The sequence below is a fragment of the Lepidochelys olivacea genome (assembly GCF_965140295.1).
Source record: "Lepidochelys olivacea isolate rLepOli2 genome assembly, chromosome: 20".
Classification (NCBI taxonomy): Eukaryota; Metazoa; Chordata; order Testudines; family Cheloniidae; genus Lepidochelys; species Lepidochelys olivacea.
In genome coordinates this window covers 7,831,432-7,857,685 of record NC_140430.1, presented here as the reverse complement: position 1 = coordinate 7,857,685, position 26,254 = coordinate 7,831,432, and the positions used below count along the sequence as shown (strand labels likewise).

The following is a 26,254-nucleotide window of genomic DNA, read 5'->3' as shown; positions in this document are numbered from 1 at the left end:
CCCCAGCCCTGTGCGTGGACTCCGTCAATGAACTCTCACGCAACAGGGATGTGGATTTTGGGGACGAGGAAGATGAGGAGGAGGAGAAGGTTGAAGGACAGCAAGCAAGTGGGGAAACCGTATTCCCCGACTGCCAGGAACTGTTTTTCACCCTGGATCTAGTATCCCCCCAACCCACCAAAGGCGGGCTCCTGGACCTAGAAGGCCGAGAAGGGACCTCTGGTGAGTGTACCTTTGTAAATATAATACACGGTTTAAAAGCAAGCATGTTTAATGATTAATTTGCCCTGAAGACTTGGGATGCATTCGTGGCCAGTACAGCTACTGGAAAAGCCTGTTAACGTGTCTGGGGATGGAGCGGAAATCCTCCAGGGACATCTCAATGAAGCTCTCCTGGTTGTACTTCCAAAGCCTTTGCAAAAGGTTTCTGGGCAGGGCAGCCTTATTCCGTCCTCAATGGTAGGACACTTTACCATGGCAGGCCAGTAGCACGTAATCTGGAATCATTGCATAACAACGCATGGCAGCGTATGGTCCCGGTGTTTGCTGGCATTCAAGCAACATCCGTTCTTTATCTCTCTGTGTTATCCTCAGGAGAGTGATATCATTCATGGTCACCTGGTTGAAATAGGGGAATTGTATTAAGGGGACATTCAGAGGTGTCTGTTCCTGCTGGGCTGTTTGCCTGTGGTTGAACAGAAATCATCCCCGCGGTTAACCACGCAGTGGGGGGAGGGGTGAAGTGATCATCCCAGAGAATTGGGTGCGTGTGTGTGGGGGGGGGAGGGGGGCTTAGTTGGGTTTGTGCTGCACGTTAACCCGAAAACTGCAGTCCCTCCTTTTAAATGGCCAACCCAACGGGTGCTTGGTATGTGAAATGAGGGCACTGCTGTTTGAAACCATTCCCACATGTTAGGAAGGTTAAAGAAGCCAAAAGACTGTGGCTTACCATGTCTGCCTGCAAGCCGAATTCTGTTGCCCGCCAGCCCTGTGTGTGTGATCTCTCACACCATACTGGCAGGCCCTCGATATAAGAGGCAAAATGCGACTTTGTAAAGAAAGCACATGTGCTATGTAATGTTAACAGCTTGGTTCACCGTGAAAGAGTCTACCCATTGTTCCCTAAAATGTCTCTTTTTAAAGACTACTCTCCTTTTTTTCCCTCCCGCAGCTGCAAATGTTTCATCACTCCATGTATCATCTCCGTCCCAGAGGCTATCAAAGATTAGAAGCCGAAAAAAACACACTCGCAATGAAATGTTCTCTGAGCTCATGCAGGCCTCCCACACTGAAACAGCCCAGCACAATGCATGGAGGGAGACAATGTCAGAGTCCAGGAAAGCACAAAATGAATGCGAGGAGAGGCAGGACGAGCGAGAGGAGAGGTGGCGTCAGCGTGATGAGAGGAGGCAGGAGGCAATGCTGAGGCTACTGGAGGATCAAACTGATATGCTCCGGCGTATGGTTGAGCTGCAGGAAAGGCAGCAGGAGCACAGACCGCCGCTACAGCCCCTGTGTAACCAACCGCCCTCCTACCCAAGTTCCATAGCCTCCTCACCCAGATGCCCAAGGACGTGGGGGGGGGGCCCTCCAGGCACCCAACTACTCCACCCCAGACTACTGCCCAAGCAACAGAAAGCTGTCATTCAATAAGTTTTGAAGTGCAGTGTGGCCTTGTCCTTCCATCCTTCCCTCCTCCACCACCCCTCCCGGGCTACCCCATTTGTGTGACGAATTAATAAAGAATGCATGAATTTGAAACAACAATGATTTTATTGCCTCTGCAAGTGGTGATCAAAGTGGGGAGGGAAGGGCGGTTGGCTTACAGGGAAGTAGAGTGAACCAAGGGGGCAGGTTTTCATCAAGGAGAAACAAACAGAACTGTCACACCGTAGTCTGGCCAGTCATGAAACTGGTTTTCAAAGCTTCTCTGATGCACAGCGCAGCAGCCAGGCGATTTGCCTCAACCTCCCACCCTGCCATAAACGTCTCCCCCTTACTCTCACAGATATTGCGGAGCGCACAGCAAGCAGTAATAACAGTGGGAATATTGGTTTTGCTGAGGTCTAACCGAGTCAGTAAACTGCGCCAGCGCGCCTTTAAACGTCCAAATGCACATTCTACCACCATTCTGCACTTGCTCAGCCTGTAGTTGAACAGCTCCTGACTACTGTCCAGGCTGCCTGTGTACGGCTTCATCAGCCATGGCATTAAGGGGTAGGCTGGGTCCCTGAGGATAACTATAGGCATTTCAACATCCCCAACAGTTATTTTCTGGTCTGGAAAGTAAGTCCCTTGCTGCAGCCGTTCCCACAGACCAGAGTTCCTGAAGATGCAAGCGTCGTGTACCTTTCCCCGCCATCCCACGTTGATGTTAGTGAAATGTCCCTTGTGATCCACCAGTGCTTGCAGCACCATTGAAAAGTACCCCTTGCGGTTTATGTACTGGCTGCCTTGTTGATCCGGTGCCAAGATAGGGATATGAGTTCCGTCTATCACCCCACCACAGTTAGGGAATCCCATTGCAGCAAACCCATCCACTATGACCTGCACATTTCCCAGAGTCACTACCCTTGATAGCAGCAGCTCAGTGATCGCATTGGCTACTTGGATCACAGCAGCCCCCACAGTAGATTTGCCCACTCCAAATTGATTCCCGACTGACCGGTAGCTGTCTGGCATTGCAAGCTTCCAGAGGGCTATCACCACTCGCTTGTGAACTGTGAGGGCTGTTCTCATCTTGGTATTCTTGCGCTTCAGGGCAGGGGACAGCAAGTGACAAAGTTCAAGGAAAGTGGCCTTATGCATGCGAAAGTTTCGCAGCCATTGGGAATCATCCCAGATCTGCAAGACTATGCGGTCCCACCAGTCTGTGCTTGTTTCCTGGGCCCAGAATCGGCATTCCATGGCATAAGCCTGCCCCATTGCCACCAGGATGATCAAATTGCCGGGCCCGGTACTTTGAGAGAAGTCTGTGTCCATGTCCTTCCCCATCACTCTCCTCACCGCGCTGCCGTTGCCTACTTGCCTGCTTTTGCAGGTTCTGGTTCTGGTGCTGCATATACTGCTGGATAATGTGCGTGATGTTTAGAGTGGTCACAACTGCCGCAGCGATCTGAGCGGGCTCCATGCTTGCCGTGGTATGGCGTGAGCAGGAGAGCAGAGTGGTAGTGGAAGCGGCGGGTGGATGACGATGCTGACAGCAATATGGCGCCCGCATGGAAAAAGGCACGAAACTATTGTTGACCATTGCTTTCATGAAGGAAGGAGCAAGGGGTAGGCTGGCAGCAGACGGTGCAGTACGACTGCTAGCCGTTGTCGTCTCCTGGGTGCTCGCCAGCAGACAGTGCAGTATGACTGCTAGCTGTCATCGTCTCCTGCGTGCTCGCGGTGCTGCTGGCTGGGAGAGCAGCCTGAGGCAGAATGGCCCCCTCAAGGATTGAGCTCACAACCCTGGGTTTAGCAGGCCAATGCTCAAACCACAGAGCTATCCCTCTGCCAATATTCCAGGCAGGACTGAATCTCCATTAGACAAAACTCTAAGAAGAGAATGACCTGAGTCACTCCCATTTATGTCCAGGTGCCCCTGACAGACCTCACCGAGATCTGCCAGGAGCACCCATGTCTGCCCAGGCACCCCTGACAGACCTCTCCGAGGCGGGCCAAAAGCACCCAGGAGATGACGAGGACGGCTACCAGTCATAAGGTACCATCTGCTGCCACAAGGCAATGAGCTGCTGTTGTGTAGCAATGCAGTCCCGCGTCTGCCAGCACCCAGGAGATGTACGGTGACGGTGAGCTGTATGGCATCTGCACGGGTAACCCAGGAAAAAAGGTGTGAAACGATTGTCTGCCATTGCTTTCACGGAGGGAGGGAGGGGCCTGACAACACGTACCCAGAAACACCAGCGACAATGTTTTTTGCCCCATCAGGCACTGGGATCTCAACCCAGAATTCCAATGGGCAGCGGAGACTGCGGGAACTCTGGGATAGCTACCCACAATGCAACGCTCTGGAAGTCGACACTAGCCTCAGTACTATGGACACACTCTCCCGACTTAATGGTCTTAATGGTCTTAAGTGGGGACACACACAATTGACTGTATAAAATCATTTTCTAAAAAACCGACTTCTATAAATTCGACCTAATTTCGTAGTGTAGACATACCCTTAGAGATTCACTACCAAAGGGATGCCCAGTGCTCAAATCACTCTCAGGGACAGGGCGGAGTGCCAACGCAGAAGCTGTGAATGCAGTTGTTCTGGGATACCCCAACATAATTGAAGCACTGGAGAGCATAGAGAATGATGAATCTCAAAAATCAGCAACAAGAAAAGATGAGAAGATCCTGAGTGATGCAATGCGCACTTTGGAAACTGGTATTTTGTGTGAGGTCTGGAATGATAAGAACACAAGAATGGCCCTACTGGGTCAGACCAAAGCTCCTTCTAGCCCAGTGCCCTGTCTTCCAACGGTGGCCAGTGCCAGGTTCCCCAGAGGGAAGGAACAGAACAGGCAATCATCAAGTGATCCATTCCCTGTTGCTCATTCCTAGCTTCTGGCAAATAGAGGCTAGGGACACCATTCCTGCCCATCCTGGCTAATAGCCATTGACGGACCTGTCTTCCATGAACTTATCTAGTTATTTTTTGAACCCTGTTATGGTCTTGGCCTTCACAACATCCTCTGGCAAGGAGTTCCACAGGTTGACTGAGCGCTGTGTGAAGAAATACTTCCTTTTATTTGTTTTAAGCCTGCTGCCTATTAGTTTCATTTGGTGAACCCTAGTTCTTGTGTTATGAGAAGTAGTAAACAACACTTCCTTATCTACTTTCTCTACACCAGTCATGATTTTATAGACCTCAATCATATCTCCCCATAGCTGTCTCTTTTCCAAGCTGAAAAGTCCCTTTACTTCAGCCATTCAGCAGGTGCAGTCTGAGCTTGCAAAGTGCTCAAATTGACCTTTCCGTTGCTGTAAACCTAATGAGGAGTCTTGGAACTGTTCTTCAACAAATGAGGGATAGTTTTGATGACTATGAAATTCACGGGTCTGCAAGGACTGCTAACCATGAGTATAAGTCAGCCAAAGGCTGCAAAAGACAGAAGACATGCGACAACGCAATTGCCCACTCCTTCAGTGACAAGGAGGCCTTCACAGTTAATACCTTCATCACAATCAACAACAAACTGAAGTGTTCATTAGAACATCGGATCGAGGGTTATGAAAATATTGACAAAATCTTTAGTGTCCTGACAAATTTTTCGCCTAACATTTCAAGTTCCGAAGTCAGTGAAGGTATCAAACGTCTGTGTCAGAAGTACCCAGACAATCTCCCAATAGATTTTATTAAAGAATTTCTTCAATTTGTTGAATTCACATCACCCTCAGATATAGAGAGAAAAGATGACGAAAGCAAATCTATTTGGATGTACTGAGTTATCACTGAACCCAATGTGATTGAATGTTTCCCGAATGTTGAAACTGCCTTGGAGCTGTATTTGTCACTAATGATCACGAACTGTAATGGAGAATGTTCCTGCTCTCTTCTAACACTGGTCAAAAATGTCCTCGATCCACCATGACTCAAGAGCATCTCAGTGCTTTGTCCCTCGTGAGCACTGAGCATGAAATCATCAGGTCTTTGAATTATGATGACATCATTCATTACTTTGCCACAGCTAAAGCTACGGGGAAAAATGTGTTTATTTGAAGAATTGAGCGTAGTGAGAGTAGAATAAGCTTGTTAATTTTACATAAATAAATAATATGTAAATATGTATGTAGATAAATGTTTGATGACATCATAATTTTTTTGCAATATGTAATTCATACTTAGGCCCTTCCCTCCCATTAGACTTAGGCCCCTCAGAACTTTAATCCAGCCCTGGCTGTCTGGGGGCTAACCGAATGTAGGTGGCACGGAGTTGACACCCAGTTAAGCACAAAACTTCTTCTGGCTGGAGGCCGGGGGGTTCCAAAGTGACTCAGACCTGGACACCCCAAGAACCATCACGGGGGTAAGAGCTGCAGCCTGGAGACTGGTCTCCGCAGGCCATTTCCCCCCAAAGACTCTGAGCTGCAGGAGGCTCTGTCCAGGGATTGACCCAGCCCCACTGTCCTCCCTCCCCCACACCCCAAAGCACCTTAACCTGCAGGTACCGGAGCTCCCGATAGGAGGCATTGGTAAGGCATCGTGGTGGCATCTCCCGCACCCTCCAGCGGAAGGCCCGACACGGCCTTCTGGGTCAGCACCAGCCACAGCATCCTCAGGCAGTAGGCAGCCCCCGCCAGGAAGGAGGCACTACACACAGCCAGCCAGTACAGGAGCTTGGAGAGCTTCATCAGGAGGCGGGTGGGCATCCAGCATGCGGAGGCCACAAGAGGCCAGAACTCTTGAAATCTGAGACAGGTGGATCCTTCAAACGAGGGGCTGATGTCTCTTAGAACTGACTTGAGGTGAGAAAGCTGCTTAGACAGAGCATAACTTGCTGAAGTTAAGTTTTAGGCACTAGACAGCATGTTTGGCTTCAGAGTAGCAGCCATGTTAGTCTGTATTCGCAAAAAGAAAAGGAGGACTTGTGGCACCTTAGAGACTAACCAATTTATTTGAGCATAAGCTTTCGTGAACTACAGCTCACTTCATCGGATGCATTCATGTTTGGTTTGTAACCTTTCCTGTCGCTTTCACTCTGACTTGAAATCACTTAAGCCTCTGTTCTTTGGTAATAATCTAATTTCTGCTTTATTACAAACCATCTCAGTGCTGGGCATTAAAGCGAAGTGTGAGTCCTCAGCTAACCTGACTGGCTGGCGTGGGCTCTCTGGAGGCAGCGAACGTAACAACTTCCGTGAGCATCACAGTGAGAGACACTGCACACTGCAGGGAGCCATCTCTGGGGAACGCGGGAGTTGGGGCTCAATGACTGGTACCTGCAAGGCAAGGCTTGGACTGGCAGAGTCCTGGAGAGTTTGCTGGCAAGGCTGCCGGGCTGGTATGACCCACAGCTTAGCAGCTGCAATGCTCGCCCTTGCTGAGGCAGAGTGATATCACAGTGGCTTGCAACTCTGGGTGACCTGAGCAAGATGTCACACAAGCACACATACTTACACACGTGCGCACACACACAACACACTGAAAACCTGTGTGCACAGGCACACACACTGCACACATGCACATGCACACACGTTGCACGCCCACTGCTCCTTGCCAGAGGAGGGCCCCTTCTTGTTCTCTTTGTGACGTGCCACCTCCCCAACCTTGCAGTCCTGGGAACCGCAGTGCCGCAAACACTGGAAATACATTTACATATAAGGGGGAAAAGCCGGTCGGGGAGATGAGCACTTAACGATCCTGACAGGGGATGGCACACGCCATCCCAGCCAGTGACTTCGCATCAGATTGTCATGGTTCCTGGTGCCTGCTGAGCTGGGGTCACATTCAAGCCAGTGACCCAGAGACTATCCAGTCCCCTGTCTGAGGGATTGCAATCATGAAGGGCTGGGGACAACAGTCTGAGCAAGGACTCCTGGATTCAGTTCTTTATTTAATCCACCCCTACCCTGCTGGGTGACCATAGGCAAGTCACACCCCTGCTCTGTGCCTCAGTTTCCGCACCTCAGTCAAAGTGGGGATGGGAGGGTAATGAGGGGGCCCTTGAGAAGCACTTTGCTCTGCTCAGCCGGGTGATGGTGCTGGGACACTCAAAGGGGAGCCAGGCTGCAGTGACACTGAATCACGTTCCCATGACCAGCTTTATTGGAGGGGGATTTTCCGTACAGGAGCAGAGCAGCACATTGTAACTACGGGGGCTAGCGAGCCCCCCCCCCCCCCCGACAGAATGGTCTCTGCTGAGCCACCCTCCTGGACACAAGCCGCTGCAGCCTGCTCCCTGGGCAGTCTGAGGGCCTGGTCCTGGGTCCTGGTGGGATGTGTCCTGAACTGGGTCATTTCCTGGATCATGACCCAGGGTCGGGAGTTCTCACTGCAAAAGCAAAGAAAGAAAACACGGGTTTGATCCAGAGTGTCCAGGAAATGCCCAATTCCTTCTAGCCTCCCCCACCCCAACACACTGAGCTCCGGAGAGCCTGCCCAGGGCATGAGCAAGGCCAAAAGAGCCAGCTCCCCGGAACTGCCCAGGGCAACTGGATCACACCATTTCACCATCCCCAGCATCAGGTGGCAATGAGCGAATCTCGGCTTCCAGTTAGAAAGCCCTGGGGGTTGGAGAGAAAAGCGGGAAACCGTGACCCCAAACAGCTCAGGAGCCATAAGGTGAGGAGCCAGAACCCAGCACTGATCAGCTGGAGACATCTTGTGCTGTCTGAGCCAGCCTCATGACTTTGGGGGCTGGACTCCCCTGGAGACTGTGGTGGGCAATCCCTGATGGGAGCCCTTGCTGCTGGGGTGCAGGGACCACAAGACTGGCTTGGAAGCCTTCAAAGCTTCTTCACACTCCCACAGCCCCATTAGCAGAGTGCCCCCTAGTGGAGAGGGAGTGCTGCGGAGCATGTGGGAGAGGTCTCACCTTGAAGCCCTGCCATGTTTGGATCTCCCGATAGAGTGTGTTCCCCGGGCACGCGGTGTGCACCATCTGCCGGTGACCATGCACTGTGTAGTTGGCCCAGATCTTGGCGCCCTTCACTGCGCACAGCAGGAAGTTGTCACGCACCAGCGTAAGGGCAAATGCCTCCGGCAGCGTGTCCATGTAGTCCCCGATGAAACCCACACCGTAGCCTTTACTGTTGTAGCCACGGGTGTGAGCGCCAACCCAGTGCCAACCCCGGCCCTGGTACATGTACCCATCTGATCCGACCACGAAGCTGCAGCAGGGCAAGAGTAGACAGAAGCTGAGGAGACAGATCCTGTTTCCCTTGCAGTTTGGATCTGGGCTTTCAGCCCACTAGAGAGACGTGGGTTGGCTGCCAAACAGGGGTGCCAGTCCAACCCAGGGAGGGTGGATGGGATTCCCCATGCCCTCCTGGGTGCCCACAGGGCTGGGGGAAGGCAGCTTTAATTTGCAGCCAGGCCTTTATAGGGGTTTGCACAAATTCATTTGCCCCCTCCTGGCCCTTTTTTGGGTGGCACTGGCCTGCTGCCCTGCATATGTCACCTACAAGTCCTACAACACTCCCTTCAGCAGGGCTCTCCCAGCACTTGGGACTGAATGGGGTCGTGCTCATGAGACCAGAGCAAGTCTGGCTGTCTGCACAAGCTTGGCAGAGCCTGGGGACAGAGCCCTGTACTGGGCATGTCCCTGCCCTCGGGACATCAGGATTCATAGCATTTAAGACCATAGGGGACCATTCAATCATTCTGTATAAGCCAGGCCAGAGAATTTCACCACTTACCCCCGCCTGGAGCCCAGTAACTTGTGTTTGGCTAAAGCATCCGCCAGCCAGGCGCCCAGCCTGGCTTTGGAGCCATCAAGAGATGGAGAATCCACCACTTCCCCTGGGAGTTTGTGCCAGTGGTTCATCCCCCTCCCTGGGAAATACTTGTGCCTGATTTCTCATTTGAATTTGTCTGGCTTTAGCTTCCAGACACGGTCTCGTTGCGCCATTCTCCGCAACAGCCCGGCAGTACCCAGTGTTCTCTTATATACTGTCAACAAGGCCCTGCTCTAACTTCTTTGTGATAAATTAAACCGATTGAGCTCTTCAAGTGTCTCGCTGTCAGGCACATTCTCCATCCCACATGTCATTTCTGTGGCTCTTTCCTGCACCTTCTCCTATTTTCCCACATCCTTTTAAAACCATGGACACCTGAAGGGGGCGCTGCAAGCCAGTGTCGGTCTCCCCAGTGCCGTAGACAGAGGGAAAATCGTCCCCTACACCTGCTCTCAATTCCCCTGTTTACACATCCAAGGGTCGCAGTCACCCCTTTTTTTGTGCCACAACATTCCACTGGGAAGCTCATGTTAAGTTTGTCTGTTATGACCGCAAAATGCTTTTTGGCCCCTGCTCTCCAGGATACAGGCCCCCACTCTGTAGTTTTGACCTTGGTACTAGACTGGAGACCTTTGCATGTGACTGCATTACAATGCATTTTGTTTGAATGGACCCAGGTTTCCGAGCAAACCAGATTGTTCTGTATGACTGCTCTGTCCTCATCATTATTTCTCACCCTGCTAATCTTTTATTAGCAGTGATTTTTTATTTACTTCCGATCCGGATTGATGAAAACGTTGAATAGCGTCAGGCCCAGAACCAATTCCTGTGAAGCCCCCTTCGAAACATTTCTATTTAATGATGATTCCCCATTGACAACTCATTTTTGAGCTCTGTCATTTAGCCAGTGCCTGATCCATTTAACATGTGCTTTATTAATAGGGTATAGTGCTGATTTTGTAATCAGAATGCCATGTGGTACTAAGTAAAATGTCTTTCAAAAATCTATTACGTCTACATAGCTACCTTTGTCAACTGAACTTGTAATATTCTCAAAGGATAAAATCTGGTTTGTTTGACAAGACCTATTTTCGATAAAACCATGTTGACTGGCATTAATTATATTCCTATTGTTAAATTCTTATCAAATGAATCCTGTATCAGGTTTTTCCTTAGTTTGCCTGAGGATGATGTTGGGCTAACTGGCCCATAGATACCCAGATCAGCCTGCTTACCATTTTTGAATATTGGCACATTAGCACTCTTCCAGTCTTCTGGAATTTCCTCAATACCCCATAATTTATTAAAAATGAACATCATTGGGCTGGAGATCTCCTCAGCCAACTCTTTTAGGATTCTTGGATGCAAATTATCAGGGTTTGCTAAGTTAAAATGTTTACCCTAGTAGCTGTTGCCTAAAATCCTTCTTCATCATCCTCATGTGATTCAAGATCATCCTGCTTCTTTCCAAATACAGAACAGAAATCTTTAATGTTTAATACTTCTGCCTTATTTGCATCATTATGAACTATTTTACCATTTCATAGAATCATAGAATATCAGGGTTGGAAGGGACCTCAGGAGGTCATCTAGTCACTTAGGGGGAGGGATAGTTAGTGGTTTGAGCATTGGCCTGCTTAAACCCAGGGTTGTGAGTTCAATCCTTGAGGGGGCCATTTAGGGACTGGGGGCAAAAATTGGGGATTGGTCCTGCTTGGAGCAGGGGGTTGGACTAGATGACCTCCTTAGGTCTCTTCCAAACCCTGATATTCTATTATTCTATTATACCCCCTGCTCAAAGCAGGACCAATCCCCAATTTTTGCCCCAGATCCCTAAATGGCCCCCTCAAGGACCCTGGGTTTAGCAGGCCAATGCTCAAACCACTTGAGCTATCCCTCCCCCCCAAAAAATCTGGTCCTAAGTGATTTGCCCAAAACCACTCAGGGAGCATGCAATAGAGCAGGGAATTGAACCCCCATCTCTCAGGGGCTATGCTAATGCCTAGACCAGTCTTCCTCTTACATCTCTGTCTAGTGATGGGCCTATGTTATTGTTGGGATTATTTTTATTCCTAATATACTTTAAAAACTTCTTATTGTCCTTAGCCCTGCCAGCCATGGATTTTTCTCTGGTGTCTTAAGCTTCCCCTATCAATTTCCTACCATTCATAACTTCTCATTTATATTGATTGCCATCCATTTCTCTTTTTTCTGTTTGTTATATGTTGCTTTTTTATTTCTAATTGTTGCTAGGTTGGGCTTTTAGCCACAGTCACTCTCTTTCTGGATTGTGGATTCATGGTGTTTTGGCTACCTAATAAATGATTCTTAAAAAACTCCCAATTTTCATTCACTTTTTTTCTGTCCAAATGTTTCCTCCCCATCAGTTTGGCTCATCCTCTCCCTCAGTTTGGGGAAGCTAGACCTGTCGAAGCACCAAGATTGTATATTGCAGTGTGTGTAGGGCCAGCTCCTGGGGTCAGAATCCTGCCTCAGGGCCTGTCCTGTACTCTCATGTTGGGGGCTGTGTTTGAGCCATAGGAGGTTAGTGGCCTTTGTGGAGCAGAGAGTGGCTCTAAGGTGGGGACAGGCATCCAGACTAGGGAGGGGATGGGAAGGGAGAAGTGAGTTGGGGAGGATGGCACTCACTGCCCTTGTCAGGGTGGAATGAAAGTGGCTCACCTATGTGTCATAGCCCCTATTCCTCCAGCAGGCAAAGGAGAGTTGCCTTTATGTCAAGGAGTCAGAGCCCACACTTCCCGGGACTGAGGCCCCCCATGATCACAGTGTGCATTGTAGCCAGGACTGTAAAGGCTCAAGCTGGCCCAGGATCTGCTGCAGGGCTGGGTGGGAGGCCTGGAGCTGAGCCAGGACACAGCAGACGCTGCACACCATCAGTACTATATTTCAGGGATTCAAGGCTCCAGACGGCAAGGCCCCTCCCCCCAGGCTTTCTCATGGGCTGCCCAGTCCCAAACCACCTGATGGGCACTAGCTGAGCCCAGTGCATTCTGGGTAGGCCATGCCCCTGCTCACCTGTAGCCGATGTCGTCCCAGTCACGGTCGACCTGGTGGAAGTGCTGCATGGCCCTCATGTCAGCAGCGCATTCAGGGAAGGTCCGGCAGGGCTGGCTGGGTGAGCTGGTATGGTGGATATACACGAAGCTCAGGGGCAGCTTGAGCTGCGTGGGGGTCCCCTTGTAGGGCTTGGCCCCCCACATGCAGCGGGGGATGATGGCCGGGCATTCTGGAGGCAAATGCACACAGCAGGGTGAGACACAGGCCCCTTGAACCCAAGCCCCTCATGCTGTCAACACAGTTGCCTGGCATTGCAGTCTACGTGCCAGACCAAGGGGAATGGCTGAGTGCTGGGAACTCTGGGTCTGACCACAGTTCTCGCTGTATTCCACAAGTCCCCAACCCCATGTGCCTCAGTTTCCCCCATGATACAGTTGTGTAATGCTGCCCCCTGCCAACCCCAGGACACTGTGGGGCCAAGGTAGGGAACATGCTGCCAGGAGGGGAGGCCTCGCCGGGCTGCTCGGAACATGTGTCCCCCAGCAGAGAAACATTCAGTCCCTTCCAGCAGTTTGGGGTTTTTTCCTCCACAAGTTTTCAACAAAATGATTTGAAACAAACGTTTATTGGCAGGTTCCCCTCCCCCTTCAGGAGAAGGGAACAATGGGGGGAACCCACCCCCAAAGGGGTCTGTTTCGAATGAAAGAGGGGCCCAAACACAGAACCGGACCCGAGCCGCACTGTCTCCCTGCAACGGGCAGAACCGGACCCGAGGCCCAGAGCCGCACCATGACCTGCAATGGGCAGAACCGGACCCGAGGCCCAGAGCTGCACAGTCTCCCTGCAATGGGCAGAACCGGACCGGAGGCCCAGAGCTGCACAGTCTCCCTGCAATGGGCAGACCCTGAAGTGCACATCTGGGGTTCCAGAGTCTGGATCTGAATGGGAACTCCCCACAGCCCGGGAGCTGGGATTCAGCAGGTGGTGCTGTAAGCCCCACGTGGGCCAGGGGGTGGCGTTTGCTCCAGGCTCATTTCTAGAACCATGTAGCCCTGTTAGTGTAGCATGGCCCTGGCTGGTGAGGGGAGAGAAATAAGCACCTACCCAGGTAGGCCTCCGTGAACTCCTGCACCGCCCGGCTCGCAGTGGCCCGCAGCTCCTCATCCCCAACCCCGCTAAGCAGTGGCACCATCCGGGGCAGCACCCGCAGCAGCTGGAGGGAGCGCATCACCTGCTCCTCCAGCTGCCTGGCCTTGGTGAGCTGCACAAAGTTCTGGCGCCTGAAGTTGCTCCTGGTCTGGCCATCCCCGGCCAGGCCATCCCCAGTGTAGTACTCTCTCAGCAGGGTGCTCAGCGGGGCCGCGGACATGCCTTGCCCTGCCAGGTGTGCCCCCAGTATCGCCCCGTCCAGCGCCCCATTGACGAAGGCATCAGTGAGGTGTGAGGGGCGGCCCAGGAGGGTGAAGTTTTGGGGCTCGGACACGCTGTCCCAGCAGCCATTCGGCCCCATGGGCACCTGGCTCTCGTCGGCCTGGGCCAGGAGAAAGGCCATGCCCAGGGCCTTGGCAATGGTCACTGCGTAGAGGGCATCTATAGTCAGGGGCGGGCCCGGATGTGTCTGGTTCGAGGGCTCAGTCGTAACTAGCGAAGGCTCCAAAGCCTCGGGGGGCAGCGGCATCTCCCGCCTCCCCTTCAGCCCTGCTTCAATCCCAGCCACCAAGGGGCTTACAGCCACTGTGGTGCCATCAGGGAGCAGCACCACCCCCTGCTCAGCAGAGGAGGCCTGGACTTTGTGCTTCAAGACACGCATGAGGAAGGATCTCTGCTCCTGGCTCAGGAAGGGCAGGTCTGGGGGCACGACGGGCGCCGCCCCCAGCAGAAGCTGGTAGAACTCGCTGTCACAGCATCCCAGGCCCCGGGCGAGCTCCGTCACGGTCAGGTTGAGGCGTCCGTCCAGGTGGTAAGATTCCAGCACTTCTACGACTTGAATCACGGAGTTCATGTGAAACGGGAGGGAGCCTGGGAGGGGAGGAGCAGGAGATACTATCAGATCCCTGCCTGTCTGCCCAGCCCTTGCACTGCTCACCGGGTTGAGCAAGGGCAGCCCAAGTTGGCAAGTTCTGCACTCCCAGGGACGGGTGCTATTGGGGAAAACGGGATAATCTAAGTGCTCAGTCATGCTCTGGGCCACCCGGGCTGAGGGACTGGACCAGTACAGAACAACTGGTGCTATCGGTGAGGAGGACATGGCAGTTTACTGAGGGCTTGTCCACATGGCGCTGGGGTCCGGACTGAGGGGTGTGATCTGCTCTAACGTGTTGTGCTCCAGCTGCCCCATGTGACCTGCTGGCATGCTCTAAGGTAAAGCTCATGCTGACCTAGACCCATTTAAACAGGGCTACATTAATGTGTGCTTGATACCCTTTTGTTCATGCCAGCAGCGTCTACACAGGCATTGAGAGCACTACACAGCAGAGTCCTCTGCAGGTTACACCCCTGGAGTCCGGACTGCAGCACCGTGAAAACAAGCCCTGGGTATAATGGGGGTTCAAGCTGATAATGCGCTGTGCAGCCCAACAGCCCCTACAAACCATCAGACACCCCAGGCAGAGATTGTGGGAATCCTACCAAACCAGCTCTCCCCCAGGCTGGTGGTGGCTGCAGCCAGGGCATCTCCACGTTTTGAGATGGAATCCAAAAGCAAATGAAACCGTTCCTGACTGTGTGGCTGGGTTAAGGAAATTAACAGAGTTCTGCCAGTTTGGAGGCAGTTGAAATGAGGCAACACGGGACTGATCAGTGTGTGGTCTGCAAAATGAAGCAAACCAAACCCGGATATTCACAGACTGATTTGGCTGTAGGATGTGCACAAGAAATTGCTGTGTCAATGGAGGTGGCTACTAAAAATGCCACAGAGTTTCAACAGCATCATGTGATCTGTGCCAAGCAGGGGGTCAAGCAGAGAGCACAACTCAGAGCCCACTGAAAAGATGTTTGCTTTCACTGTCACAAACTGTCTTGCCATACAAGTGATTGGCTCAAGGACACACTCTGCTGGAATTGCAAGAAAATTGGGGCACACACAGAAGATGGGCTGGTCAGGGCAAAACATGCTGCCCCCAGGTGGCAAGGGCAGCATCAGGTGATTTCCGATTCAGCTTGCTGATGGCAATGTGGAGTGCACTGAGGATGCTGGAGTACCTCCCCTGGGGCTTAGAAGACAAGACCTGAAGTGTTATTTGGATTCCTTTGCAGGTGGCAGGAATTGGTAGCATGGAGTGTATTATTGATAGTAATACACTGGTAATTCTTTCTGGCCTGCCCTTTCACACTAAAGGAGGAAGAGTACAGTAAACTCCTCACTTAACGTTGTAGTTATGTTCCTGAAAAATGTGACTTTATGCAAAACGATGTTAAGCGAAACCAATTTCCCCATAAGAATTAATGTAAATTGGGGGTGGGGCTTAGGTTCTAGGGAATTTTTTTCACCAGACAAAAGACATTATATACTGTATGCAGTGTACAGGAATTGAGTAATGCCCCTTTAATAGTTTGGAGCCCTCTAGTGGCATCCCTGTCTTTAGGTTGCAGAAGCCAGCCAGACCCCTGCCCAAGCAGCCCGGCACATATGTTCGTACACCATTAACACACATGGCCGTTTGGGATCCTGCTCTGCCAGTGTGGGGTCCCTGTATTGCTAATGCTGTGTAGAGAGTGCAGACACCGTCACTGCCCAACTCTGAGGTTGAAGATTTAGGGTTGTTTTGTAAAATAGTTTGAAAAAACGTAAAACTTAAGAGAGACAGGACAATGTGAGCCCCCCACTCCTGTACGCCTGGCATCCCCTGCTATTGTCCCAGGTGACCCCTGAGATCCCACTCACTGAGAGAGACTGGAGGGAATAAATCCCACCCCAGCCACTCCCACCAGACTTCCTCTCTTTCCCAACTGGCTCCTTTGATCTTTAGGCAGCAGGTTGCAGTGAATCACTTTCACTCTGTGCCCCGTAGGGTCACTTTCCCCTTGCTAGTTGGTTGGGTATTTTTTTTTGGGGGGGAACAGGAGGTCTGCTCATCCAGCCCCAGTGTAGGCATACCCTTAGTCTCAGTTTCCATCTCTCAAACTGGGCAATAGCTCTGCCCGGCCCCATGGTGCGTAAGCGTTCAGGTGTTAAAGATGGAGAGGTGCTCAGACATCCCTGTAACGGGGCCGCCAGAAGTGCCTCAGCGAGCGAGGTAGCTAGATCTTCACAAATTGGGCTTAAATTGATTATATTTCACGTTGATAGGGGCCATTCAAACACTCCCCAGCGAGCGTTCCCATGCTTGGGGTCCTGCCCAGAGCCTGCTGAGAGCGGAACTTTTACTTAAAGACCTAACTTCAGCAGTCCTAAGATTAGGCCCGAATCTCAGCTGACATTATAAAAAAAGATGAGTTTCTAGCTCTCCTGCCAACAGAGGTGACCCCCAGCATGACCCCAATGGCTCCAAAACCAGAACACAAAGAATGAGCACTCAGAATGTTTTGTTTCAGAGTAGCAGCTGTGTTAGTCTGTATTCGCAAAAAGAAAAGGAGTACTTGGGGCAAAATTTGTTAGTCTCGAAGGTGCCACAAGTATTCCTTTTCTTTTTTCAGAATGTATTGTTTCTTCTAATCTCGTGATTTGGGGGGGGGTCAGACTCATGATTTCTGACCGTGTGGGGGTGGCTGTGTGATTCTCCTGCAGCCTTCCCAGTCCAGACATTGCATCTGGGGGTACATGAGAGCCTAGGAGATAAATTGACTAAAAGTGGATTAGAAGCAAAGTGAACCTGTCAGAAGCCTGGCCCAGGTCCTGACCTCCTGGCCCCCAGCCCCCTTGCTCGCCCTGAGCCCCAAGGGACGATCAGGAAAGGACAGATGCGATTTCATTCCCCAGTCACATAAACACTCCCTGTGGCTGGTGGCATTCATCAGGGCAGCTCTAAGCTAGCATGAAACCAACCCCTCTGGCTCCAGTGCAGGAGCTGAATGAAACGCACAGGCAAAGAGCCACCAGGGTGAGATTCCCCACCTCTTCCCTATGACCTGGGCTGGTATCCAAAAGGAAAGCTGTGGTTTTACTCCGTCCCTTTCAGCCTCTCACCTCACCTGAGCTGCTCGGCTAGCCCAGGGCTGGCCCCACGGTGAGGCCCCACAGAGCAACCACACAGGTCTCCCCACTGCAGAGCAGCTCCAGCTATGCTCCTACCTTTGCCAGGCTCCAGCCAGGTGCAGAGACCCAGCAGCACAGCGAGGAACCTCAGCTTTGTCTGGCACATCTTCTCCAAGGGCAGCGCCAGTCTCCTGATCTTAGGACGGAGCGAGCCACACGGCTCCCTACAGGGACACAGCAAAAATCAATAGACAGGTTTCAAAGTCTCCATCCCCAGGGCTGCTGTGCCCAGGGGAGGGCGAAGGGCAGCACTGTGTACTCCCAGACTTTGCCCCTTCACCTTGGAGCTGCAGGGGCGACAGGTTTGTAGAATTTTTGGTGGTGCCCAGAACACCTCCGCACCTCCCTCCCTGGCAACCTCCCCACACACACCTGCCGAAGGCTCTGGGAGGGAGTTTGGGTCAGGGAGGGAGTCTGCGGTTCAGGCGATTGGGGTGCACGAGGGGGTGGGGAAGCAGGCTCTGAGAGGGAGTTTGGGTGCAGAGGGTGTGAGGGGTCAGGCTCTGAGAAGGAGTTTGGTGGGGGAAAGGGTCTGGGGTGCAGGCTCTGGGCTGGGCAGGGGATTGGGGTGCAGGGTGCAGGCTCTGGAAGGGAATCTGGGTGCAGAAGGGGTGAGAGGTCGGGCTCTGGGAGGGAGTTTGGGTGGGGGAGGGGGTCTGGAGTGCAGGCTCTGGGAGGGAGTTTGGGTGCAGGCTCTGGGCAGGGGTGCAGGATGGGGTGGGGGTGCAGGCTCTGGGAGGGAGTTTGGGGGCGAGAGGGGGTGCGGGAGGAAACCTGGGGGCCGGAGGGGGTGCTTGCGGAGGGGGTGGGGGTGCAGGCTCTGGGAGGGAGTTTGGGGGCGAGAGGGGGTGTGGGAGGAAACCTGGGGGCCGGAGGGGGTGCTTGCGGAGGGGGTGGGGGTGCAGGCTCTGGGAGGGAGTTTGGGGGCAAGAGGGGGTGCGGGAGGAAACCTGGGGGCCGGAGGGGGTGCTTGCGGAGGGGGTGGGGGTGCAGGCTCTGGGAGGGAGTTTGGGGGCGAGAGGGGGTGCGGGAGGAAACCTGGGGGCCGGAGGGGGTGCTTGCGGAGGGGGTGGGGGTGCAGGCTCTGGGAGGGAGTTTGGGGGCGAGAGGGGGTGCGGGAGGAAACCTGGGGGCCGGAGGGGGTGCTTGCGGAGGGGGTGGGGGTGCAGGCTCTGGGAGGGAGTTTGGGGGCGAGAGGGGGTGCGGGAGGAAACCTGGGGGCCGGAGGGGGTGCTTGCGGAGGGGGTGGGGGTGCAGGCTCTGGGAGGGAGTTTGGGGGCGAGAGGGGGTGCGGGAGGAAATCTGGGGGCCGGAGGGGGTGCTTGCGGAGGGGGTGCTTGCGGAGGGGGTGGGGGTGCAGGCTCTGGGAGGGAGTTTGGGGGCGAGAGGGGGTGCGGGAGGAAACCTGGGGGCTGGAGGGGGTGCTTGCGGAGGGAGTGGGGGTGCAGGCTCTGGGAGGGAGTTTGGGGGCGAGAGGGGGTGCGGGAGGAAACCTGGGGGCCGGAGGGGGTGCTTGCGGAGGGGGTGGGGGTGCAGGCTCTGGGAGGGAGTTTGGGGGCGAGAGGGGGTGCGGGAGGAAACCTGGGGGCCGGAGGGGGTGCTTGCGGAGGGGGTGGGGGTGCAGGCTCTGGGAGGGAGTTTGGGGGCGAGAGGGGGTGCGGGAGGAAACCTGGGGGCCGGAGGGGGTGCTTGCGGAGGGGGTGGGGGTGCAGGCTCTGGGAGGGAGTTTGGGGGCGAGAGGGGATGCGGGAGGAAATCTGGGGGCCGGAGGGGGTGCTTGCGGAGGGGGTGGGGGTGCAGGCTCTGGAAGTGGATGGGAGGGTTGGATGCTGACCTGGGGCACCCCCCTCCGGCAGCGGCGGGTCTCCTCACGCTGCTGTCTCCAGGCTCCGCCCCTGCAGCTTCCCATTGGCCGCAGGGGCGTTTGGGGGCGGGGGCAGCGCGCGGCGGCGGCGCGACCCCCTCGCACGGGCTGCAAGGAGCCGCCGGCGGCCACGTGGCGCGAGCGCGCGAGCGCGCGGGAAGCCGCTGAGCCCCGCTGGGTGGCGGCGGGAGCCCCGGGCTGTTTTAAATCGCCCGGGGGGGGGCGGCGGGAAACTTTGCTGGAGCCGGGCCCCTGGGACAGGAATATTCCTGGCGCCCGGGCTCCACGGGCCCATAGAACTCGCCGCCAATCAGGCCTGTCCAGAGTGCATTGCCCCCCGTCTCCCGCGCAACCCCCCAGTCCATCCCTCCCTGCCCCCTCCTGTCCCCTGGCTCCCTGCCCCCTCCTGGCCCTCCGCCCCATCCCTCCCTGCCCCCCTCCTGTCCCCCTGCCCCCTGGCTCCCTGCCTCCTCCTGTCCCCCTGCCCCCTCCCTCTCTGCCCCCTCCTGTCCCTCCGCCCCATCCCTCCCTGCCCCCTCCTGTCCCCCTGCCCCCTGGCTCCCTGCCCCCTCCTGGCCCCCTGCCCCCTCCCTCCCTGCCCCCTCTTGGCCCTCCGCCCCATCCTGGCCCTCCGCCCCATCCCTCCCTGCCCCCTCCTGTCCCCCTGCCCCCTCCCTCCCTGCCCCCTCCTGGCCCTCCGCCCCATCCCTCCCTGCCCCCTCCTGGCCCTCCGCCCCATCCCTCCCTGCCCCCTCCTGGCCCTCCGCCCCATCCCTCCCTGCCCCCTCCTGTCCCCCTGCCCCCTGGCTCCCTGCCCCCTCCTGTCCCTCTGCCCCATCCCCCCTGGCCCCTCCTGTCCCCCTGCCCCCTCCTGGCCCTCCGCCCCATCCCTCCCTGCCCCCTCCTGTCCCCCTGCCCCCTGGCTCCCTGCCCCCTCCTGGCCCTCCGCCCCATCCCTCCCTGCCCCCCTCCTGTTCCCCTGCCCCCTGGCTCCCTGCCTCCTCCTGTCCCCCTGCCCCCTCCCTCTCTGCCCCCTCCTGTCCCTCCGCCCCATCCCTCCCTGCCCCCTCCTGTCCCTCCGCCCCATCCCTCCCTGCCCCCTCCTGTCCCCCTGCCCCCTGGCTCCCTGCCCCCTCCTGGCCCTCCGCCCCATCCTGGCCCTCCGCCCCATCCCTCCCTGCCCCCTCCTGTCTCCCTGCCCCCTCCTGGCCCTCCGCCCCATCCCTCCCTGCCCCCTCCTGTCCCCCTGCCCCCTGGCTCCCTGCCCCCTCCTGTCCCTCCGCCCCATCCCTCCCTGCCCCCTCCTGTCCCCCTGCCCCCTCCTGTCCCTCCGCCCCATCCCTCCCTGCCCCCTGGCTCCCTGCCCCCTCCTGGCCCTCCGCCCCATCCCTCCCTGCCCCCTGGCTCCCTGCCCCCTCCTGGCCCTCCGCCCCATCCCTCCCTGCCCCCTCCTGTCCCCCTGCCCCCTCCTGTCCCTCCGCCCCATCCCTCCCTGCCCCCCTCCTGTCCCCCTGCCCCCTGGCTCCCTGCCCCCTCCTGGCCCTCCGCCCCATCCCTCCCTGCCCCCTCCTGTCCCCCTGCCCCCTCCTGTCCCTCCGCCCCATCCCTCCCTGCCCCCCTCCTGTCCCCCTGCCCCATCCCTCCCTGCCCGCTCCTGTCTCCCTGCCCACTCTTGTCCCTCTGCCATAGCCTTTCCCGTCCCTCTTCCATGGGGTTCCCTGCCCCTCCCATGCCATCACTTCCTGTTGCTCTGGAGGCCCCAGTCCTGCTGCCTGCACACCCGGAGTAACTCAGAGGAGGCAGGAGGGCACCATGGGGTGCAGTGAGCCCGCACTGGAGACCAGGCAGGAGACCAGAGGGGGCAGTACCCAGCTGAGCCTGCGTGCCACCTCAGGGTGGTGACCCTTACTCTCTGCAGAGCGAGGAATGGAGGCGAGCCAGATGGGGCATCTTACCTGGGGCTTCAGGAAATATCTACCCCTGGCCACCAAGTAGCCATGGCGGGGAGGAGGGGGCAGGTCCCAATTCTGGCTGGGACTAGAGCAGATCTTTGGAAACCAGCCAGGCTGGATTGAAAATCCCAAGTGCTGGGGAGTTCCTGTGGCCCAGCCGGCTAGGCTGTGCCAAAATTAGTAATTTGCACCTTATTTCCAGTCTGGGTCTGTTTGGCTTCCAAGCCCAGCCTCTGGCTGCTGTTTGACACCTCTCAGCAGGACTGAAGGGCCCAGGGATAAATCGCTGCTCCCCAGGTGGGTGCGTACAGACTGATCACCACCCCACACCCTCGGGTCTGGAAATGCAGCCGGGCCCGCAAACAGCCCTGCCCTGGCCAGCCCTCAGGCTGCCTGCGGAGCTACCTCCGCCAGGCTCCCCTGAACCGTGCCGCTGAATTAGTGGCCATTCAGCAGGGCTCTGCTCCCTGTCCTGGTGCATGGGTCTGACCCTGCTATGCCCCTAGGACTGGGCTTTCCAGGGACCCCCAGACTGGCCTGGCTTCTATGGACACCGCAGTTCTCCCACATTCCTGGCTCATGACGCCATGGGGTGGAGGGGGCAAGCTGAGGGTCTTTGAGGCCCTGACTGAACATTGTCAGCCTGTCCAGCTTGTACCTTGAACTCCAGCTGAATCTCCTGGCCTGGGAAAATCACATCGTCCTTGACCTGAGCTCACCCCGATTTCCTGCTCTGAGCACTCGGTGTCAGGGGAGGGCAAGAGGTAACATTTGCCCAGGGGGCCTCAGGTGGGGGCAGCAGGCCCCACCCAGGAGGAACCTTGCCTTGGTTTTTTCCCCTCCATCCTTGCCCCTGCAGCTCTTCTCTGTGCTGGAAGGACATGCTGAGTTTCCTGTGGGCTGGGTGGGCACTTTCCCATTCACCACGTGCCAGGCTCTGTGTGTTGGTATGGCAGCTCCTGGAAGGAAATGAGCAGAGCCAGACTGTGCCTTTGGAGCCTTAGCACAGCAGGGGCAGAGGTGGGAAGGGGCAAAATAGGACAGAGATGAGAGAGCTGGGGGCTGCAGGTGGGAGTGAGGGGTGCCGGCAGAGCTGTGCTGGGGGCCAGGGCTGGGATAGCAGGGGCTGTGGGTGGGATTGAGGGGCACCAGCAGAGCTGTACTGGAGGGCAGGATTGAGCTAGCAGGGGCTGCGGGTCGGGACTTAGGGGTACTGGAGGAGCTGTGGGGGCAGGGCTGGGATAGCAGGGGCTGTGGGTTGGGATTGAGGGGAGCTGGCAGAGCTGTTGTGTGAGCCCAGGGCTGGGATAATAGGGGGCTGCGGGCCGGGATTGAGGGGCACCGGCAGAGCTGTGGGGGCAGGACTGGGATAGCAGGGGCTGTGGGTGGGATGAGGGGCACCGGCAGAGCTGGGGGGCAGGGCTGGGATAGCAGGGGCTGCGGGCCGGGATTGAGGGGCACTGGCAGAGCTGTGGGGGCAGTGTAGGGCTGGGATAGCAGGGGCTGTGGGTGAGATGAGGGGCACTGGCAGAGCTGGGGGGGCAGGACTGGGATAGCAGGGGCTGTGGGTGGGATGAGGGGCACCGGCAGAGCTGGGGGGCAGGGCTGGGATAGCAGGGGCTGTGGGTGGGATTGAGGGGCACTGGCAGAGCTGGGGGGGGCAGGGCTGGGATAGCAGGGGCTGCGGGCCGGGATTGAGGGGCACCGGCAGAGCTGTGGGGGCAGTGTAGGGCTGGGATAGCAGGGGCTGTGGGTGAGATGAGGGGCACTGGCAGAGCTGGGGGGGCAGGACTGGGATAGCAGGGGCTGTGGGTGGGATTGAGGGGCACTGGAAGAGCTGGGGGCGGTGTAGGGCTGGGATAGCAGGGGCTGTGGGTGGGATTGAGGGGCACCGGCAGAGCTGGGGGGGCAGGGCTGGGATAGCAGGGGCTGCGGGCCGGGATTGAGGGGCACTGGCAGAGCTGGGGGCGGTGTAGGGCTGGGATAGCAGGGGCTGCAGATCAGGAGTGAGGGGCACTGGCAGCGGGATGACTGGGGTGCTCAGGGATGGGATAGCAGAGGTTTCAGGTCAGGGCAGGCTGTCGTGCGTAGAGTGCTCAGAGCTGCCCTGTATCTGCCTTTTCTCTGTTCCGTCCCTGCTCCCAGAATGCACCAGGCCCTGGACTGAACTCTTCCCCTGCGGGCTGAGCTGGTTTTGTTTGCTGTGATCCTGTTGGATGGGCAGAGGGGGAAGTGACAGTCCCACCCCAGAGCCAACGCCCATCTCTGTCACCCAGCACCCTTAGCCCCAGATCAACCCAGCCTGGTCAGACGGGTTCATCCTCCCTGCCTGGGGAAGATAAACCAATGACTTGCCAGGGAGGGAGGGAGGGGGGTGTGTGGGTGTGTGGCCGTGGCCACAGCCACACAGCTGCTGTTAGTGCACTAACTTGGGCGGAAGCTGCTGTGTAGATGGACCCTAAGCGTGGAGCAGGTGCTAGGGGAAAACCCCCCAGCCTGGGGATTCCTGGGCTCTGCCCATCCCCATGGCTCCTGTGGCTGCCCCGCAGGCCCAGCAAGGCCTCTGGAGGGCGACTCGCATTACCTGGGGGAAGAGGTGATCCAGGCAGCAGGGGGTCTGACTTACTGATAAAATTGGCCTCTTCACTCCATGGTGCTCGGCGGGCTGGGTCAGTACCGGCACCTACCAGTAACAGATCGGGGTGGGGGGCAGCCAAGCCCAGACAGGGGAAATGACTCAGTCCAGGCTGCCCAAGGAGTTGGTGGCAGAGCCAGGAATGGAGCTCAGGTCTCCTGGGCAGTGATGATTCTTAGTGTCCACATAGCTCCTGGCATGGCCACGGCACCATGTGGAGATTAGCCAAGGAATCCACACGGCCCCGAGGAGAGGATCCTCCTCGTTGGTCTGAGTTCCTGCGTCACTGTGCATTGCCCAGACGGGGGAGCTGAGGTAAACATGGGGGAGTGGGTCACCCCAGGTCACCGTGACAGAGAAAACCTGAAAGCTCAGGACTGCAGCAGGCGCCCATTCCAACCGAACTGTGCTGCGGGGAGGGGAGCACTCTGTCCAGTGGTGAACGAGGTGTTAGGGGCATGGGAAGGTTCTGGCATTGTACCAGGAATTGTACCAAGCCATGTGTGTGGCACTTTGCCCAGGCCTGGGTGCCCAGCCTCCAGGAGGGATCACTGCTCCAGCTCCGCTTGGTCCCAGAAAAGAGTCCGAGCTGGGCAGGAGAAGAAAGGAGACTTGATCCAGCCTTCATCAACCCCTTCTGATGAATAGCACTTACCTGGTACTGAGCTCCTGCGGGCCCCTTTTCCTCACAGCCGGACTCTCTCCGCTCAGCTGCCCCTGGCGTTTCTGGGCAGTAGGAGGCTCCGGTGGCTCTTATATATCCTGTGATTAGCCAGGATTGCATGAGAAATCTGCAATGACTTCACTGCAGCGGCACGTCGCCCTTTCACTGCACAGCTAATGTCATCTCAGCCAGCTCCCTGCCCCAGTCGGGACTTCCCCAGGGATTCCTGACCTGCTGACCTGCTGCCCTCCCTGACCTGCCCAGGAAGCTCCCTTGCACCCACTAGCCCCACTCCGTGCCCGCAGGAATTCCCCTGGGCACTCGAGCTGCTCTCTGTAGTAGGAACCCTCTTGGCCATGCTCCTATGGAATGACGATCACCTCAGCCCTGGATGTGGGGCTGGCACTTCTCCCTGTGGCCATGAAAGGCCCAGGGCCAGGCAGGAAGCATCAGACGCACACGGGGCTCTGGAGAGAGCTGGTTTTGCTTGGCTGGTTTGTTCCAGCGGAGCGAGTTAAAGTGAGAGCAGCGTGTGCCCCTGTGCGTGCATGCCCACAGGCAACTGTCTGTACAAGCATGTGCGTATGAGCATGAATGTATGCGGGTGTGTGTTCACATGCAGAGGTGTGTAGGTGTGTGTGTAACCCACACACCTCCTGGTTGTGGTGTTCTGTCCCATCACATGGCACTGAGACCACTTAAAGAGAGAGATTAATAAGTTTGCTCTACAGTTTTAGCTAAGAGCCGGTTGGCTTTTAGCTCATGCGGTAGAGGCTCATGCACTAAGCTCCAGCGGTCCCAGGTTCAGTCCCACCCGACGATGATTGGGGTCTGTCGGTGTTACATGTGCACACATTCAGGTGTGTGTAGGTGTGTGGTCACATGCAGGGGTGTGTAGGTGTGTGTGTGCACCTGCAGGCGTGTATAGGCAAGCACACACATGTAGGTGTGTGTACGTGTCTGTGTACTGGGGGTTTGCTGGTTCAGGGCGAGCTGCGTCGCTGCCCCATCTCAGGCTTTTTGTCTTCACCTGTCTCAGGTGGAATCCTGCCATTCTGCCACTCTCTGAGCAAGCTGCAAGCCGGTGTGTCTTCCCCATGACCAAGAGCCCCTTTTGCCAGCACCTGTTTCTGGGGCCTGGCATCAGAGAATAGAGGGCTTTAACCTGATGTCCGTCATCCTTTGGGGAATAGGGGTGTTCAGAGCCTGCAGGGTAAATCCTAGTGTGGCACAGCCAGATACAGTTTCCACACCAGGTCATGAGCTGAGCCGAGCCCAGGCTTCCCCAGAGTGTCACCTCGCCCGGAGGAACTGTGGAAGCTGCAGCTGCCTGGGCCACTCTAGGATGCGACCGGAGTACGTCACTGGGGGTTGACTAATGCAAGTGAAGGCCACATCTCTTTCCTAATGCAGATGCACACACACACACCCCCATTGGCCATCTAGCTGGGTCTCTGGTCTCCAGGCCCGCAGCAGGCTCCGAATCTGCATCAGAGATCCCTTTCCCCCACCTCCAGCAAAGGCCCTGGTTGGT

The 26,254-nt window shown here is 56.2% G+C and overlaps 1 protein-coding gene across 1 annotated transcript; it reads right to left on the bottom strand.

Moving 5' to 3' along the window:
• Positions 1-7,849: 7,849 nt before the first annotated feature.
• On the bottom strand, positions 7,850-19,571 carry PGLYRP2 (peptidoglycan recognition protein 2). The gene is made up of 6 exons (XM_084610390.1): positions 19,440-19,571; positions 17,642-17,769; positions 13,516-14,430; positions 12,430-12,640; positions 8,532-8,826; positions 7,850-7,988 (listed from the first exon to the last, which is right to left on the bottom strand). The coding sequence occupies exons 2-6, from the start codon at positions 17,709-17,711 to the stop codon at positions 7,986-7,988; spliced, it is 1,494 nt and encodes a 497-aa protein (XP_084466516.1). The 5' UTR covers positions 17,712-17,769; positions 19,440-19,571; the 3' UTR covers positions 7,850-7,985.
• Positions 19,572-26,254: the final 6,683 nt, after the last annotated feature.